Source organism: Manacus candei, unplaced genomic scaffold (assembly GCF_025592945.1).
Source record: "Manacus candei isolate 608988 ecotype Guabito, Panama unplaced genomic scaffold, ASM2559294v1 h1tg000126l, whole genome shotgun sequence".
NCBI lineage: Eukaryota > Metazoa > Chordata > Aves > Passeriformes > Pipridae > Manacus > Manacus candei.
Window position 1 is genome coordinate 2,067,056 of NW_026138174.1, and position 14,760 is coordinate 2,081,815.

General features: G+C 43.5%; 1 protein-coding gene across 2 annotated transcripts in view; it reads left to right on the forward strand.

Moving 5' to 3' along the window:
* C2CD2 (C2 calcium dependent domain containing 2) overlaps positions 1-14,760 on the forward strand; it is a 40,864-nt gene that overhangs the window by 11,589 nt on the left and 14,515 nt on the right. For both annotated transcript variants that reach the window (XR_007900406.1, XM_051770802.1), the window contains exons 3-11: positions 185-304; positions 656-757; positions 3,848-3,970; positions 4,296-4,416; positions 7,606-7,714; positions 10,555-10,616; positions 12,166-12,305; positions 12,558-12,729; positions 13,462-13,575. Coding sequence is in view for 1 of the 2 variants with exons in the window: in XM_051770802.1 (XP_051626762.1) it covers positions 185-304; positions 656-757; positions 3,848-3,970; positions 4,296-4,416; positions 7,606-7,714; positions 10,555-10,616; positions 12,166-12,305; positions 12,558-12,729; positions 13,462-13,575 (1,063 nt within the window). In the remaining variant the exon portion in view is untranslated. The remainder of the gene's footprint in view (positions 1-184; positions 305-655; positions 758-3,847; positions 3,971-4,295; positions 4,417-7,605; positions 7,715-10,554; positions 10,617-12,165; positions 12,306-12,557; positions 12,730-13,461; positions 13,576-14,760) is intronic.

The following is a 14,760-nucleotide window of genomic DNA, read 5'->3' on the forward strand; positions in this document are numbered from 1 at the left end:
AGAATGTACAGAAGGAGGCAGGAACAATCATGAAATTGCTCAGGAATTTCCCACCTGTGGAATTTGGCATAGTTCTGGTAGCCTGAAGTCCTTCCTTAGTTCCTTTCTTGCTTTCACTAAACCTTCTGAAGACTAACTTGTTTTTCTCTTCCTTTGTTTCCCCTCGCCCTTTTTACTTCTTTAGGTGGTTTCTTGCAATGTTGTGGGAGGCTCTGTAAGGTTTGTTGTCACCGTCTCTGACCCTTTGCCCGCGGCTGCCGAACCTCAGTCCTACAGTGTGAAACTGTCTCCACTTCACTTGCAGGTAAAGGGCTCCTCTCTCTTCCCTTTGTTTTGTTACATTTCATCCCTCAGCTGTTTGCAAACTGCATGTTAACTCTGGTAAAACATTTAGTAACGTTACACTTTCCCTCTGGGGCAAGTGGTAAATTCATAAATTACGGATAAATAACACGTTGGGTAGAGTAGTCGGATGTATAGAACAGTTCCCTTTCTTGACTGGCATGCACTCACAAAGATTAAGCACCTTCTGCTTCTTAGATTGTCATTTTGAAGTTACTTATAACATTCTTCCTTTGTCAAGCCTTAGTATGGGGCTTGACCTACAATTTCTCGACACCAGGACACTCTCCAATAACTGGTTTCTTATCCACAGCTCCAGCTCTCCGTGAAAGACAAAGGAGAAGATGTCAAAGTTGAGTGGTTCCTCATTAACACCAATGAAATCAACTTTGAAATCCAGCCAGCAGTGCAGGAGGTCAGTCAGTAAGTTTTATTTGTTGTAGTGGTAGAGAAAACAGTTCTCCATCCCTTCGGTCCAAAATGTAGTGTAAAACCTCTGCCATGGCTCAGTCACCAAACCCCTCCATCTCTGAAATCTGGGATCATCTCTAGAGATTACTGAGGCATTAGAGATAAGTCAAGTCTGTATTTGATGGACAAATAACTTTGCAAACATTTTTTGTCCAAATTCAAAAGCGTGAAAAAGTCTGTTCCTAAATACCTTCTCTCTGAGCACTTCCAAAATAATTAAAAAACCCAATTGTAATGGTATCCCCATCAAAGCAATTGCAAAGTTGCTCCTTTCCTTAATTAAAACCAGTTTTGAAATCTGGCAACGATGGTTCAGAAATAGCTGTGAAAAAACACAGTTGTTTAAGGAAATGATGGACGATCTAAAAATATTTTGATGCTTTTGGAATTGCATCTTATCTTTGTATATAAACAACTGATTTGTTGGGGATTGTTTTGCTGGGACGTCCCCTGAAAGAGTTTCTTCATGACTGAGATTCTCTTCTGCCTTTGACCCTTCACAATTATATTTTTTTGGCATAAATGTGGTGACTTAAGCCTTTCTTACAACAGAGGGTGAAGACTTGCTTGTGTTTTGTGAAGTTGCTTTTCAGACTGAAGGCCTTGTTAAAAAATAGGTTTATTGTAGAGCTTCTTCTAAAGACCTGTACTGAATGCCCTAATTTATTACCACAGCTTTTGTACACAAATATGTGAAACTCATAACTAAAGACAGACAAGTCTTTTGAAGTGTGCTTTAATGTAGATTTTACTGTGCACACGTAGCAGTGTAAATGACCCTCACGTGCTGGGGTGACATGCTGATTATCCACATATTGAACAGTCATTAAATTATTCCTGACAAGCACAGATGACTCTGCAGTCACTGTGGACTTCACAACCAGCTTTTTGAGAGGTGCCCAAGTCCAGCGTTGCAAGGTTGCAACTTGTTATGCTTTGCCCACGTTTTTAGAATGAGCCTGTTAAGTTCTTAATAGTTAAAGGCTTTATTTTCCCTTTGAAGTTTCTATTAGCACTCAGGGAAGAGGGGAGGCAATAAACAAAGATCTAAAACCTGTGAGCAACCTACACCTCAGAAATTGCTTCAGCTCCTAAACTTAAGCGTCAGCTTTTGTGTCCTGTTTTGTTTTTCCTCTTTTGGAAGCGAGATCGTGTGTACAAATAAATACCTGTAATTACTTGTGATTATCTACACAGTGGTTTTGTCATCACACAGGCTGGGTATAACAACCCATTTTCTGTTGATAATGGCTGGGTGAACCTGAGCTGTGTTTGGCAACCTGGCTGACTCGTAGGGCTTGGGTTTGTGTGGGGTGACTTGGTGTGCTGGTGTGCCCCAAGCTGGCTGTGGTGACTGGCTGTGCACCCCTAGCCCATGTGAAACCCAAAGTGAAACCTGTTGACTTCATCATTTTGGGCTTGCCCTGTCGAGGGTGTCGTGGTGGAGCATGACTTTCTGAGTAAGGATGGCTAAAAATGAGGTTGGGCTGACAGGAGGCTCTTTAATTGATCTCTTTTCCAAGTGACTATGGAAGCAACAGAAAATACCTACGAGTAGAAGTCCAGTGACTGTGGTTGTTGTTGTTTTTTTAAATTAACAAATATCAGAGAAGGTTGATGGTAAAGCAAGTGGCAACTGGGATTTTAGAATTTGATTTGTTCATCAAGCAGCGTTAAGGTAAAGGCAGGGGAGGGAAATTACCTCCAAAACAGCGAGGACTAACCACAGTTTATCTGTTTATTTAAATAACTTAAGTAATGAAATTGCTGAAAAGGAAATAGCTTTAAACAGCCTAATTTACTTAAATCTTTTTTAAAGTAGACAAGTATTCTCTGGAAGTTGCAGAGGTGCCTCTTTCCTTGGCAGTTGTTTGAGGGAGCATGGTGTGAGTACAGCAGAGTTTCTGTGGGACTGGCCCATGCTGTCGTATGTTTTGAACCTGTCATCAAAGGCCAGTTGGGTAAGAAGGCAGTAAAACAGGAATTCTGTACACGGCATTCCTGGGATTTTTATGAAACACCCTAAATGTTTCTGTAACACTTGGGTAATTGGGGAAGGGCTGTTACTCCAAATCTGTTTGACCTCTTGTGTAACCTCACAACAGTAAAGTCTCCCAGTGTGGTATCAGATGGGAAAAGATGGATGAGTCCTCTGGTTTTAGGTCAGATGTTTGTCTCCTACTTCAATCTTTTCAGTGAGAAACCTCACTGAGATTTCTCCTGTGCTACCTTCAGAGCTGTTGGGTGTCAGACTGTCCCTTCTGAGGAAGCTTAATTTAAAAATCTACTCTCTGTAGGTAGCTGAGCAGAAGAAAATTCCTGAGGAGCATGCTATGGGAAGCAGGAATTCTCCAGAAACACAGAAAGGGCAGGGGCAGGTCACTGTCTTCATACACCTTATCATACCAATCGTGAAGCTACGTGTGTAATCAAAATCTGTGGTCTGTTCTGATCCCTCAGAGATTGTGGTGCTAAGCACAGACAGCCATGAGATTTTTTGGACGAGCCAGTCCCCCAGAGCATCACGACTACCTGTCCTTGCAGTGCACTTTTTCAGCGAGGTTGAAGACCTCCAGGAGATGCTGTAATATTTTTTTTGTCAGTGCAGCACAGGATTAGTTTCTCCTCAGCTGCTGCAGGCTGGCATAACTCCCATTCAATCTGTGGAATGGTGCCGATCTGCTTATCTGATGACCTGATCTGCTCCCTCCGTGGAGTGCAGAGCAGCACACAATCTTTAAAACACCCATCATAAGATAAAAGCTGTCAGTGAAACTTCTGGTTTTGTGGCTAATAGTCTTCCTAGCTCTCAGAACAGCATGTGATTTTAACTGTTTAATCCTAGTTTTCCTTTAAGGCACAATATAGAAATTTAAGTAATTCTTTGCATGATCTCTTGTTAAATTCTGTTGTTGGCAACAGAAACCATCTCTCCCTCTGACAAAGTTAATGTTTGATAGCTTTGGTGGTTTAGATACACCAAATTTAATTTTGCCTTTTCTGAGTTTTGAGAAACCTGATTGTTTCCTCCTAGGGACAGGCAGCAGGGACATGTGCAATACCTGAAACGCTCAGAGATGTCTTGAAGAACCTCTTTAGCTCAGCTTCTCCATCTGTGGTGTTGAGTGTGAGGCCTGCAGATACAAAGGAGGTTCAGGTAAGTCTTGCTCCTGCCAAAATCCTTTGAGAAGCGTCCTCCTGCTTAGTGTTTTTATTACATATCCACGACTCACAAATGAGTAAGTTTAAGACTGTTGGGTGATCAGGAACAACTGGAGGAGATTTTTCGAAGCAACGTAGCCTTTGGCAGCGAGGGCTCTGTGATCACACCGCCCCCGGGGCTCTCTGTTGGCCTTACACCCCGTTACACCCCGTTACACCCCATTACACCCCATCTAGTCTCTGTTCCCCTACATCAGTGTGACACGAGCCCGGGGTGCTTCCACGTGCACAATCCCTCTTGTTCTGCTTGCCTTTTGCAGAATGTACAGAACACAAGCCTTCTCCCTCAGGCCACTAGTCCTCCCAAACCTCCAAGGGCTCACGAACTCAAGCTGCTGGTGAAGAACATCGCGGTAAACCCGACCCATCACCGTGCTGCAGGTAACGCAGCCCGTGAGGTGCTGCTCGTGTTCAGGCAGGGTTTGGACGGTTTGGTTTGGGTTTTTTTTTTCCTTCTGGGTGAAATAATTAGGAAGTTCTGGGTTACGACCTTCTCTCAAAAGGGAATTGCTTTACTCCAAGAAACAGACTTCATGGAATCATAGAACGGTTTGAGTTGGAAGGGACCTTAAAGATCATCCTGTTCCAACCCCCCTGCCACGGGCAGGGACACCTTCCACTGGACCAAGCCCCATCCAACCTGGCCTGGAACACTTCCAGGAGCGGGGCATCCACAGCTTCTCCGGGCAACTGGTGCCAGTGCTGACTGAGTCCTGCTTGTGCAGGTTTTGGCTTATGCTGTTGGCAGTGACATTGGTTTGATTCAGTGTTATCTTATTTTTACAGCTGCTTTTCTTTACTTCTGAGCAATTTGCTGGTTCATCTGAAACTCTCTTCCTCTGTGTAAACTCTTCAGGGGTGATCTTTTTTTGTCAGGATTTCTCCCCCTAAGGAAGTAGCTCTGGAGGTAGGGGAGGCAGTACCTCTTGCAAGTGGAGACTGAAGCCAGAAAGGAGGTCACTGCCTAGTGAAGTTACTATATTGGTTTTGCAAAGCAGCACCAAGCCTGTCTTACAAGTACTCAGACTTCTCCAGGTGCAGTCAGGCCTCTGTTGCTGACTGAGGCACGAGGAGGAACATTTCAGGTTTTATCAGCAGAAATACAAATTTGAGGCTCTGTTATTTACAGTCACTAAACAGTTCTGTAACAGTCTTTTTAATGGAAGCTTTTGGCTGCTAAATTAGGCAGGGCACAAGTTTTGGATAAATATATCCTACTTGCTGTACTCCTTTTTTCAGTTAGACGTAATAGGTTTCTGCCCTAGACTCTTGCATAATGCTGCTTTGCTTATCCTGATTGGAAGTGATTCCCCTAAAAATTTCTGCAGGCTGTTTTTTCTTTCAAAAACAAATTATTTTTAAAGCAATTCTGGAACTCTGTGCTGTGAAATGTCCTCTATAAATAAAACTGTGCTGGAAACTGCAACCTGGTCTAGTGGCAAGTGTCCCTGCCAATGGCAGGGCGTTTGGAACAAGATGATCTTTAAGATCCCTTCCAACCCAAACCATTCTATGATTCTGTGATTTGTTATTACTGTACAATTTTGTAGTGCAAATTAAGCTTTCCAAAAGAACAAGTCATTTTGACTGCATTTAAAAGGTATGAGATGAGATACCTTTATGTGCATACAGTGCATAGAATAGAAGATTGACCTTATGAGAAACCTCTCTGCACCGTCCTTCAAAATGAGAGGAAGAGTGGACAATGAATGTACTCTGTTCTGGGAACACAGATGTTGGGAGGCAAAATCCCCATGTGCTATTGTCAAAGGAGATGGAGGGAATTTTGCTGGTTCCTTGGCAACTCTGGGAGTGTAAACATTTGGAACTGAGTATGAGAAGCAAAACTTCACACCATGGTTTAGCTGGTACACTTGAGATCCAGTGGAAATACTGCACAGCTGGAAAGCTGCTATCTGCTGGACATAGCTTGCTGTCTTTTAATTATTGATCCTTTCCATTTTCCTGTCCTTATCTTGCCATAATTCATTATCCTGTTGGAACTCTGAGACCCCATAAGAGTGTGCAGTATTTCAGGCCAACCTGCATAGGTACATGGAGGGTTGGAGAGGGGCAGTTTGTCTGTCTTGACCATTTATCATCCATGATAATGATCATAAACCAAGTATGATTTATCATAAACCATGGATGCTAACATGGTTTACAGGAGCTTGTGGCTCTGCTGTTGATGTGTTAGTTCAACTGGTGAATAACCAGTAGCAGAACTGGTCTCTGCTTATGGGCTGTGCCCATTTTTATCTCCTCGGTTTGTGTATGTAAACAAAGATTACCCTGGATTTTGTACTGCATAGTCCACAGGGAATCATCTAGGGCAAAAGTGATTTCTGCTGTTAAGGAAGAAGTTGTTGGTTGTTTACACCAGGGTGTGCAGGGCACAAATGCCACAGTCCCCTGCTGGCTACGGTCGGTGAGTGGCTCTGGTTGTAGTTTCAGGCAGAGCTGTGCAGGTCTTTCTGCCCTGGGCTGCTGAGCACAGGACAGGCTGCAGGGACATATGGCTGGGTGAGCAGAAACCACCCCAGGTTCATTAACTCAGGCTCAGCTCACTGGGAAAGCAGCTCAACTACTTACTCCAGGGTCAGCTTGGATCCCAAATAAGCTGCGTGTACGCGGTGCTTTGTCTCCTCTAATAACCTTGCCAGGCCCAAGCTGCCTCTGTGCCTGAGACAGGGATGATCCACAGCCCTGAGTCATCAGCAGAGGACAGCTGAGAGCTGATGATAGTAAATATAAACCAGTAAATATTCTGGAGAACTGGAGGCAGCATCTTTTGTTTGCTTTGCACGCAGTTAGTACTGAGCTTTTTTTGTCGCTTTCCTTGATAGTTTGGAACTCTGGGTCCGAAATTTTTTTCCGAGGCTGTGAAAGCCTTACAAAAGAAGTTGTTTTAAGAGCAACACATTTTGCAAACTATTTCCCCCCTTGGAGCAGCAATGTGACTACTCTAATACGCCAATTTGCCACACTATCAAATTCCAAGATCAAGGCAGAGATAAGGCTGCAGCAGTGCTTTAAAATGTCACGAACTTGTTAAAAACCGCAGTCCACAGAGCCATTGTGAATTAGCACTGCTGTCATCAGTCACTTGCCAGCAGAGAAAGCTTGTTTCCATGTCCAAATAAACCACTGTGACTGTGGTCAGTGGGGACTTTAAAAACTTCTGGGTTTCTTAAGGCAGTTGGAGGCAACTTTGCTCCCTCCCTGCCTCGCACCCACACCGCCACCTCCTCACCGGGCTGTCTCCCCACCCTTTTTGATCTCTTTATGCCTTCACTTTCTTGCTTCACGCCAGAATTTAAATTGGGTTGTCATGTTTCACACTGTGTAGAGCAGCACATAAGACACTGGTGATGCAATGTTGACCTTTGCCATTAATGTTGTGGCTGTACAAACCAAGGGAGGGAGTTTATCCTGTGGGAGGGTGAGAAAGTGTTTGCAACAGTCTGTTCTGAAGTGCAGGATGCAATGAAAGGGGTTCTTTGCTTTCTTTTGGGTAAGTGGCCTCTTGCTGGTGGAGTATTAATGGCTTGGTTTTTCTTGCCCTCACAGGCAGCACAGACCTTGTGTGTATAGCTCAGTTGAATGACCCTATGCAGAAGTTTTCCAGCTCTGTAGCCAAAAATGCTGCACATCCCTTTTGGAAGGAAGAGTTTATCTTGTAAGTAACTTACCTACTTTTGCAGTAAAGCATCTTTTTGTACTTGAACTGTATGAGGGGAGAGTGGCATTTGGAAATACAAGCAGTTGGGTGGCCTCAGAGAAATCTGGAGCTGATGAGGACTTCAGGATATCTAATTACCCTCTGCATGGACATGAGATCAAGTAGGTCTCTAGATCATCCGTGGCAGGTATCAGATTCTAGTAAATGACAGCAATAACAGGCATAATAGATCACCCTGTGCTTTCATACAGTGCCAAACCAAAGTGTTAGCAAGGTTTTGAAGTCACTTTACCTTGAAAACTGCTTTTGAGGGAATGTAATGTCTCTCCATTCACTCCCCTGAGTGGAAAAGGTAAATGTGCAAAAACGATTGACCATCTGAAAGAATGCTGGCTGTGACTAAAAAGGGAGAGTAAAACTTAACTAGCTTTTTTTATTCCTGTAGAGAAAAAATGGGACTTTTGGGCAGCCGACATGGTGTTCTGTGATTCACACAGTTGCTGTAAATAAGGTCAAAAGGGAGCAGTTCTAAAGCTATTTTCATTTTCACTTTTGAACAGCAGAGGAAAAATACCTGGTAGCTTCTGTATGTATGAGTTTAGGAAGGAGGAATCACTGATGGCAGGGTAGGTCAGAGGATGTTCCTTTAGTGGCTTTAAGCACATGCACAGTCAGGCAGAAGCAGGTTTCCAAGGGAATTGTGTAGAATTGTGTATGCTGCCATACAACATACTGCAGACACTGCTTTCTTATTTTTTCTACCAGATTATCAAGGTGAGAGGCACTTTACATGCAGTGGAGTCTCTCTGTTTTTTTCTGTAGCTTCCCTCTTCTATCTCAGTTCCATTCTTCTTTACATATATATAAAAAATACATATTTTTTATATGAGAGTAATGCTGCATGGTTTTGTGTGACATTTTTCTTCATTGTCTAGTCACAGCCTGGCATCCACTGGATCTGTTCCTTCTCTTGCAAAGCAGAGATTTGGTTACAAGGAACTGAACCTGTGCCTGTCTGTGCTCTCTTCCTCGAGGAGTGATGTGCTCCTCCTCACCTTTGACCAGTCATCACAAGCTGTACAGGGCTTGGAGAACACCCCTCTGCATGTGCAGGGGATGGTGATGATCAGAAGCCACTGTAGTTAGCAAAGAAACAGTGATATTGTAGAACAACACTGGAAGGCCTCCACCTTTCTATGTGGCCTGATGGAGGTGTGTGCACCTGGTTCCTGCTGTTCAGTGGAAAACCACCCAGGAAGCTTTATCCCTTCAACCAACAATTTGTAAGGTCTGATTTCAGTTATGAGCAGCTACAGCTTTGGGAGAAAGCCACAGACCAGACAACCTTCTTCTGTGACACTGTGCTGCGTTGCCATCGAGACCTAAGGATTAACATGATGTGATTTCTTCTCCGTGGTGGGAAGGGGAGAATTGCCCTTCTGTTGCAACTTTCTGTTCTGGAGCATCACAGAGTGCTGCAGCCACCAGTGGGTCTGTGAATCACTTCAGCCATCTGTTGGTGGAACAGCACCCGTGCTCGATGCTGCAGAGCAGACAGGTTCCCAGCAGTTTTGGGCAGGAAGTTTGTGAGAATAATACCCTTTCTAACTGAAAGTGCAGACAGAGGGCAGGCAGGATGTGATTAACTTGACTGGAATTTGGCCTTGACACCAGGGATAATGCTGGGGTTTCCACACTGCTTTTCAGAAGTGCATGAGGTAAGCCTGGGGACTTTTACAGATGAGTGATTAGGATTTTGGCAGGATTTTTTCTGAACTTCATTCAAGTTCATGGACACGCACCTCTGCCCTTTTCTTTCTTCACAGCCAAAAATATCCTCCACTCTGAGGACCAGTGTACTGAACACCATGTCAGGCTCTGCTTTAGCTTTGTGGCAAAAGCAGCAAGAGTACCAACAAAGTGCTTCCTTTCAAGTTTTGGAGGTGCAGGAGAGGGTGGTAGTGGCAGGGAAAAGCTTAAAATGTGCTGCATAGATGGTGTCCCACAGAATCTAACGGAGGTGGGATGTTTGCAACCAAAAAGACATAGCAAAATAAAATACATATATGCCCTTAGGGTTTTTGGCAGAACACCCACTGAGAAGGTTATAAAACAAAGTTTTACTGGAGGGTTCCTCAGTAGGTACCCAGTTTGCTTCACTGTCTCAGTCAGAGGAAAGGTTTTGTGTCTGTTTTCTGGTCCCTCTTGTGAAGTGCCACATATGCCAGTAATTCTGTCAATAGTTCACACTGTTCCTGTCACACAGAAATCAATTCTTGCAACATCCCTGTTGCTTTTCCTTATTTTGGAAAAGCAATACTGACTCTTCTCACTTAAAACTGTAATTACTTTTATTTTCTTGCGTCTGTCCTGTTTTTGCAGAACACTTTCCTGCTTTGACAAGGGAACCCCACAGCTTTGAATGGGTTTTTGGAAGAACCTGTTCCAGCATCTTGACTTACAATGTTGAACCTTCAGGGAAAAGAAAAAAAAAAGCTTCTTAGTGCTGTGGTGTAATTGTCAGACCAGGGACCAACATCAGCTTGGAGGGCAGTGTTTGTCAGCTGCTGGGGAGAAGAAGAGCCTCTGAAATTTTAGGAGATTGAACCTGTGCCACAGTGGTGGAGGGAACCAGGCCATGGTTTTCTGACTGTGATCCCTTTAGGGAGGCTTACCTGTGTGCCCAGCAGCCTGGCAGTGCCACCTCCCTAATCAGCAAGGTGCACTTGCTTGGCATTGGAGAGGGCTGAGAAAAGCTGGGGAACAGGGAAAAACCTAAGTAGGGAGGAAAATCTGCTTTCCTGCCAAGTCCTAACGTGGTTTTGTTTACTTCACAGTGAACTAAGTGCCAAATCAAAAGCATTGCAACTGCAAATAGTAGAAGATGGAAAGATGGATAGTAAGTATTAAGACTGAATTGCTTTGCATGATCAGCTTGTGAGCTTTGCTGACTGTTGACAAGTCCCCTTTTAGTTCTGGATGGCCAAACTGATGGTCACACCCATCAGTAACTGTGGATAGAAGAGAGAATACACTGGCCAGGTGCCTCTGTCCTGCTCTGGGTTAAGGTTACAGAGAATCTTTTGAGTTTCTTTCTAGACTCTCAACATACTGAGTCTTCCATGTACTGATATCCTATATTTTTCAGCCTTCCAAACTTCTAACAGATCCACTGTGAGCCTTTTTGGTTTCAAGTTAAGCTTTCGAGGCCTTTCTGTGGCTGAAGGGGAATCTTGAGTGTTAATCCTAAATCCTTCCTTTTCAAGCCCCAGAGGCTGCCTAAAAATTATCAGATATAAAACATGCTCATTCTGATTATATTGGATTAAATGTAAAAGGGGGCTGAAGCCTTTTTGCTGCTTGATTCTGTTGTTGCAGAATTATTTTTAATAATCTAGATATACAGACTTGTGTGATACCTTGCATATGATCTGCAATTATTGGAGGGATTGGAAAGTTGAATGTGGGCACAAGCTTGAAAAAAATTCTCTGATATGGATGCAGTTTTTTATTTTTAACAAAAATGTGGAATCTATATAGAGTCAAAAATAAAATCTATATAGAGTGGAATCTATACAGAGTCAACAATTGTATGTTGTTCCTTGCACAAAGTTTAGTCTTGCCTGTACCTAAGCATCTTTAACAATGGATCTTGCAAACAACACCAGTAATGTTCCACATCCTACTGAGGGTGTGACTGTCAGCCTGCTTTCCTGAAGAAAAAGGTCCCAGTGGATTGCACTGACATTTGTCTTCCTGCACCTCTGCCCCCCCATACCAGCTTAGCTGTTCTTCTTCCCAAAATTTGAATAGGAGACTCAAAGTAGAATCATATTAACGAGCAGAGAGCTGAGTAATGTGAATATAATGTAGTTCCCTACTTGTCTTTGAATTTCACAGAAAACTAGGATTTCATCTCTGAAATCATGCAGGACTTTTGCTATTAGTTTGCTGTTAAATCTTGTGGAGCTGAAAAAAGTCAGGAGAGGAACAAGAGAACTGCTGAACTTGCACTGGAGTTCAAATTGAGAAAGACAGTGATGCACCAGTCTAGCAGGAATCCAGAGCGTTCTCTGGAATGAAAGATGCAGGTAGCTGGTTGTGGGGACTGTTCAAGGACCTAATAGGAATATTTCTAGTTGTTTTCTTTTTCCCTAAACATTCTGCGTATACAGGGAAAAACAGTGGCCAGAAATAGTAGTAAATATTAGTAAATAGTAGTATTTAATTTCTCCATTCTTTCCTGTTGCACAGTATTAGGCCAGGCTGAGGAACAGCCATAAAATGGAAAGAAAACTGTGAAAAGTGCCAGGTTTCTGCCCCGTGGTGTAGAACCAGTTTCTGGAATTAGCTGCCTGTGCTCTTCCTCCCCTTTTCCCATCACCCCCCGCCTTAAACATACTCACAGCTTAGGTGTGCACTGATTTTGTTGATTTTCTTTGTTCCAGGTCCTTTATCCGGGAAGGTGACTGTACCTCTGGACTTGTTCAGGAAACAACCCTCTGGCCAGCAAAGCTTTGCCCTGAACAGTGAGGCCAGTGAGGGCAGCTCGGAGCCAGGGCCCGGGCTGGGATCCATCAGTGCAGAGGTACTGCTGGGTTTGGATGGGTTTCGGCTGGATCTTTTGCCTCTGGAAGTATATGCAAGTGCTTATCTTGTGCTTGTGGCTGAGCCAGAGTAGCACACACTGATTGTGCAGTGTTTGTGTCTCACCAAAAGAATGAGCTCTTGAGTTTGGCTCTTGAGCATCAGCAAAAACATTAAAGAAGTACTAGGTGGAAATACTGTCCTTCTTGCTTGACTGTGCTTCTAAGGTGACTTTTTTTTCCTGTCTCCTTAGTTCTCTTTTATAGAACCCAATGAACTGAAGACAAGGCAAGTCTCCTCCCCAGTGCTGGCCACCAAGATAGAAAAGGATCGCACTGTGATGCCCTGTGGGACTGTGGTCACTACTGTCACTGCTGTGAGAACCAAACCTCGTCTGGAAGGGAGAGCATCTCCCCTGAGCACAGGTGAGGGGCTCCAGTTCTTCCTCTGCTCACTCACAGGGTTATCCATGGGCACTGGGAGAAGTGCTGGGGGGGGGGATGTAAGGAGAGAGTTCTCTGATGTGTTGGAGTGGGGTTGCTCTTTGTGTCCTCTGGAATCAGGTTTTTAATTTTCAGGGAACCTTGTTCTTACAAGAGGAACAGTTAATGCTTCTTTTAATACACACTGTAAAACTTCACAGTAGGGTGATAATGCAGAAGACCTGGATTTTGGAGGGTGGTTTTTTACATGACAAATGTATCAGACTCAGGGTGTTTGCTGATGACAGACCATCCTGTGCCTTCTAACCTTGATCTGTGTTATCATTTCTAATGAAGGTGGGTGTGTGGCAAAGACCTTTTCAGCATGTCTTTTAGGAGTAGATTTTCCAGTTCTTCTTGGGATAAATATGAAAGTAAAACCTGTGAACAGTCTTGATATGAAGTCTCACAAAGACGAGCATTAAGTTGTTCAAGCAGATATTTTACTTAAGTGTCATCTAGCATATTACAGTAGAAGGTTTAAAAACAATAAATTCCTACACTTCACAGGTCTTTCTGGGGTCAGGTTACCATAGAACATGTGTTGAGAATGTGTATTAAACAGCTTTCTTAAACACTTATGTTTTGAACAGACACAACAGGTATAATAAATTCTTATTGATGTCATAAAAAATGTCTCAAATAGTTCAAATAACCAAAAAACTTGGTCCTCAGATTCTCCTGTGAAAACTCCAGTTAAAGTAAAGGTGACTGAAAAGGATTTCTCTGTTGAAGCTCTCCATTCTCATGGTGCTCCAGTCAGCAAAACTTTGTCATCTTCGGACACAGGTAATTGAAATATTCAAAGGTGCTAATGAGGACATGTCTCTCTCTGCTGCACTTGGGATTAATGTGATCCTGTTAAAATAACAGCCAACCCATATGGCTGCTGCCTGTCAGCAGCACTGAGATGTTTATGTTACAAAGCACTGTGGTTAAGGGATATGGCAGCCTTGCAGTAAAAGTCTGTTTTTCATTGGCAATTTAAATGACTGGTTTTGAATAAATAACAATGAGCTGTGGTTTGGAGGGGGGAGGTGACTGCAGAAAAGCCAGGCTGTGTTTTCTTTTACTTTTTAGTGAAAGATTCCTCCTTTCATAAAGGCATGGGGGATGCTGCACAAAATCAAAACCCTGTGACAAGAACTTCTTAAGGCCATTGTGACGTCCCCTCTGTCTGAAGAGAACACAGGGGTTGGACTGATGTAAGGAAGGCTGAATTCTCTTCCTAGCCTTAATCCTGGGCTTTTTTGGGGGCTAATGCAAATACCCAATCTTGCTGTGCCTGTTTGTCCACCTTCCTAAGTCACCTGGCATACAGGTGCCTGCACAGTGGCAGGTGGCATTGATAATAACTTTAATTATAAATTCACTTTGAATTGTATTAAATCTGATCTTGGCTCTGGGTTGTTTTACCCTTGCAAGCTGCAACTCTGAATCTTCTGCATCTTCTTCAGCCCTGTGTGTGGTCACCACTGAGTCTTTCAGTAGCTCTGTGGGCAACAGGAATAAAAGACGTGACCCAGTCTGGCTGCCAATGACACATAATGTGGAGTTAAGATTGCTCTGTAGGGATTTCAGTGGAGATGGGACAATCTGGAGATGATCTAGACTGCTCCTGGCAGAGTCAGAAGGTTTGCTGAGAGACAGAAATGGGGCCAACAGATATGGGGAAGAGCATGAAGCACTAACCATGAGCAGCTGTAATAGCACTTGAATCTTTTCCCACCTCCAGGCTAACAAGTGCTGTGATACCATGAAGCAATGTGGAATATTACTGCCTCAATTTGGGAAATGTTGAGACAGTGCAGCACTTCTGAGTTGACTCCCTTAAGCATTTATGATATTAAAGACACAAAACACTTACTGGAAAACTCATCTGAAGGCAGCTTAGACCCTAATGGTACAGACAGCGTTTTTAATGGGAGTGCAGGGGAATTTCTGTGAAATGTTTATGCAGTACAGCAGGAAGAA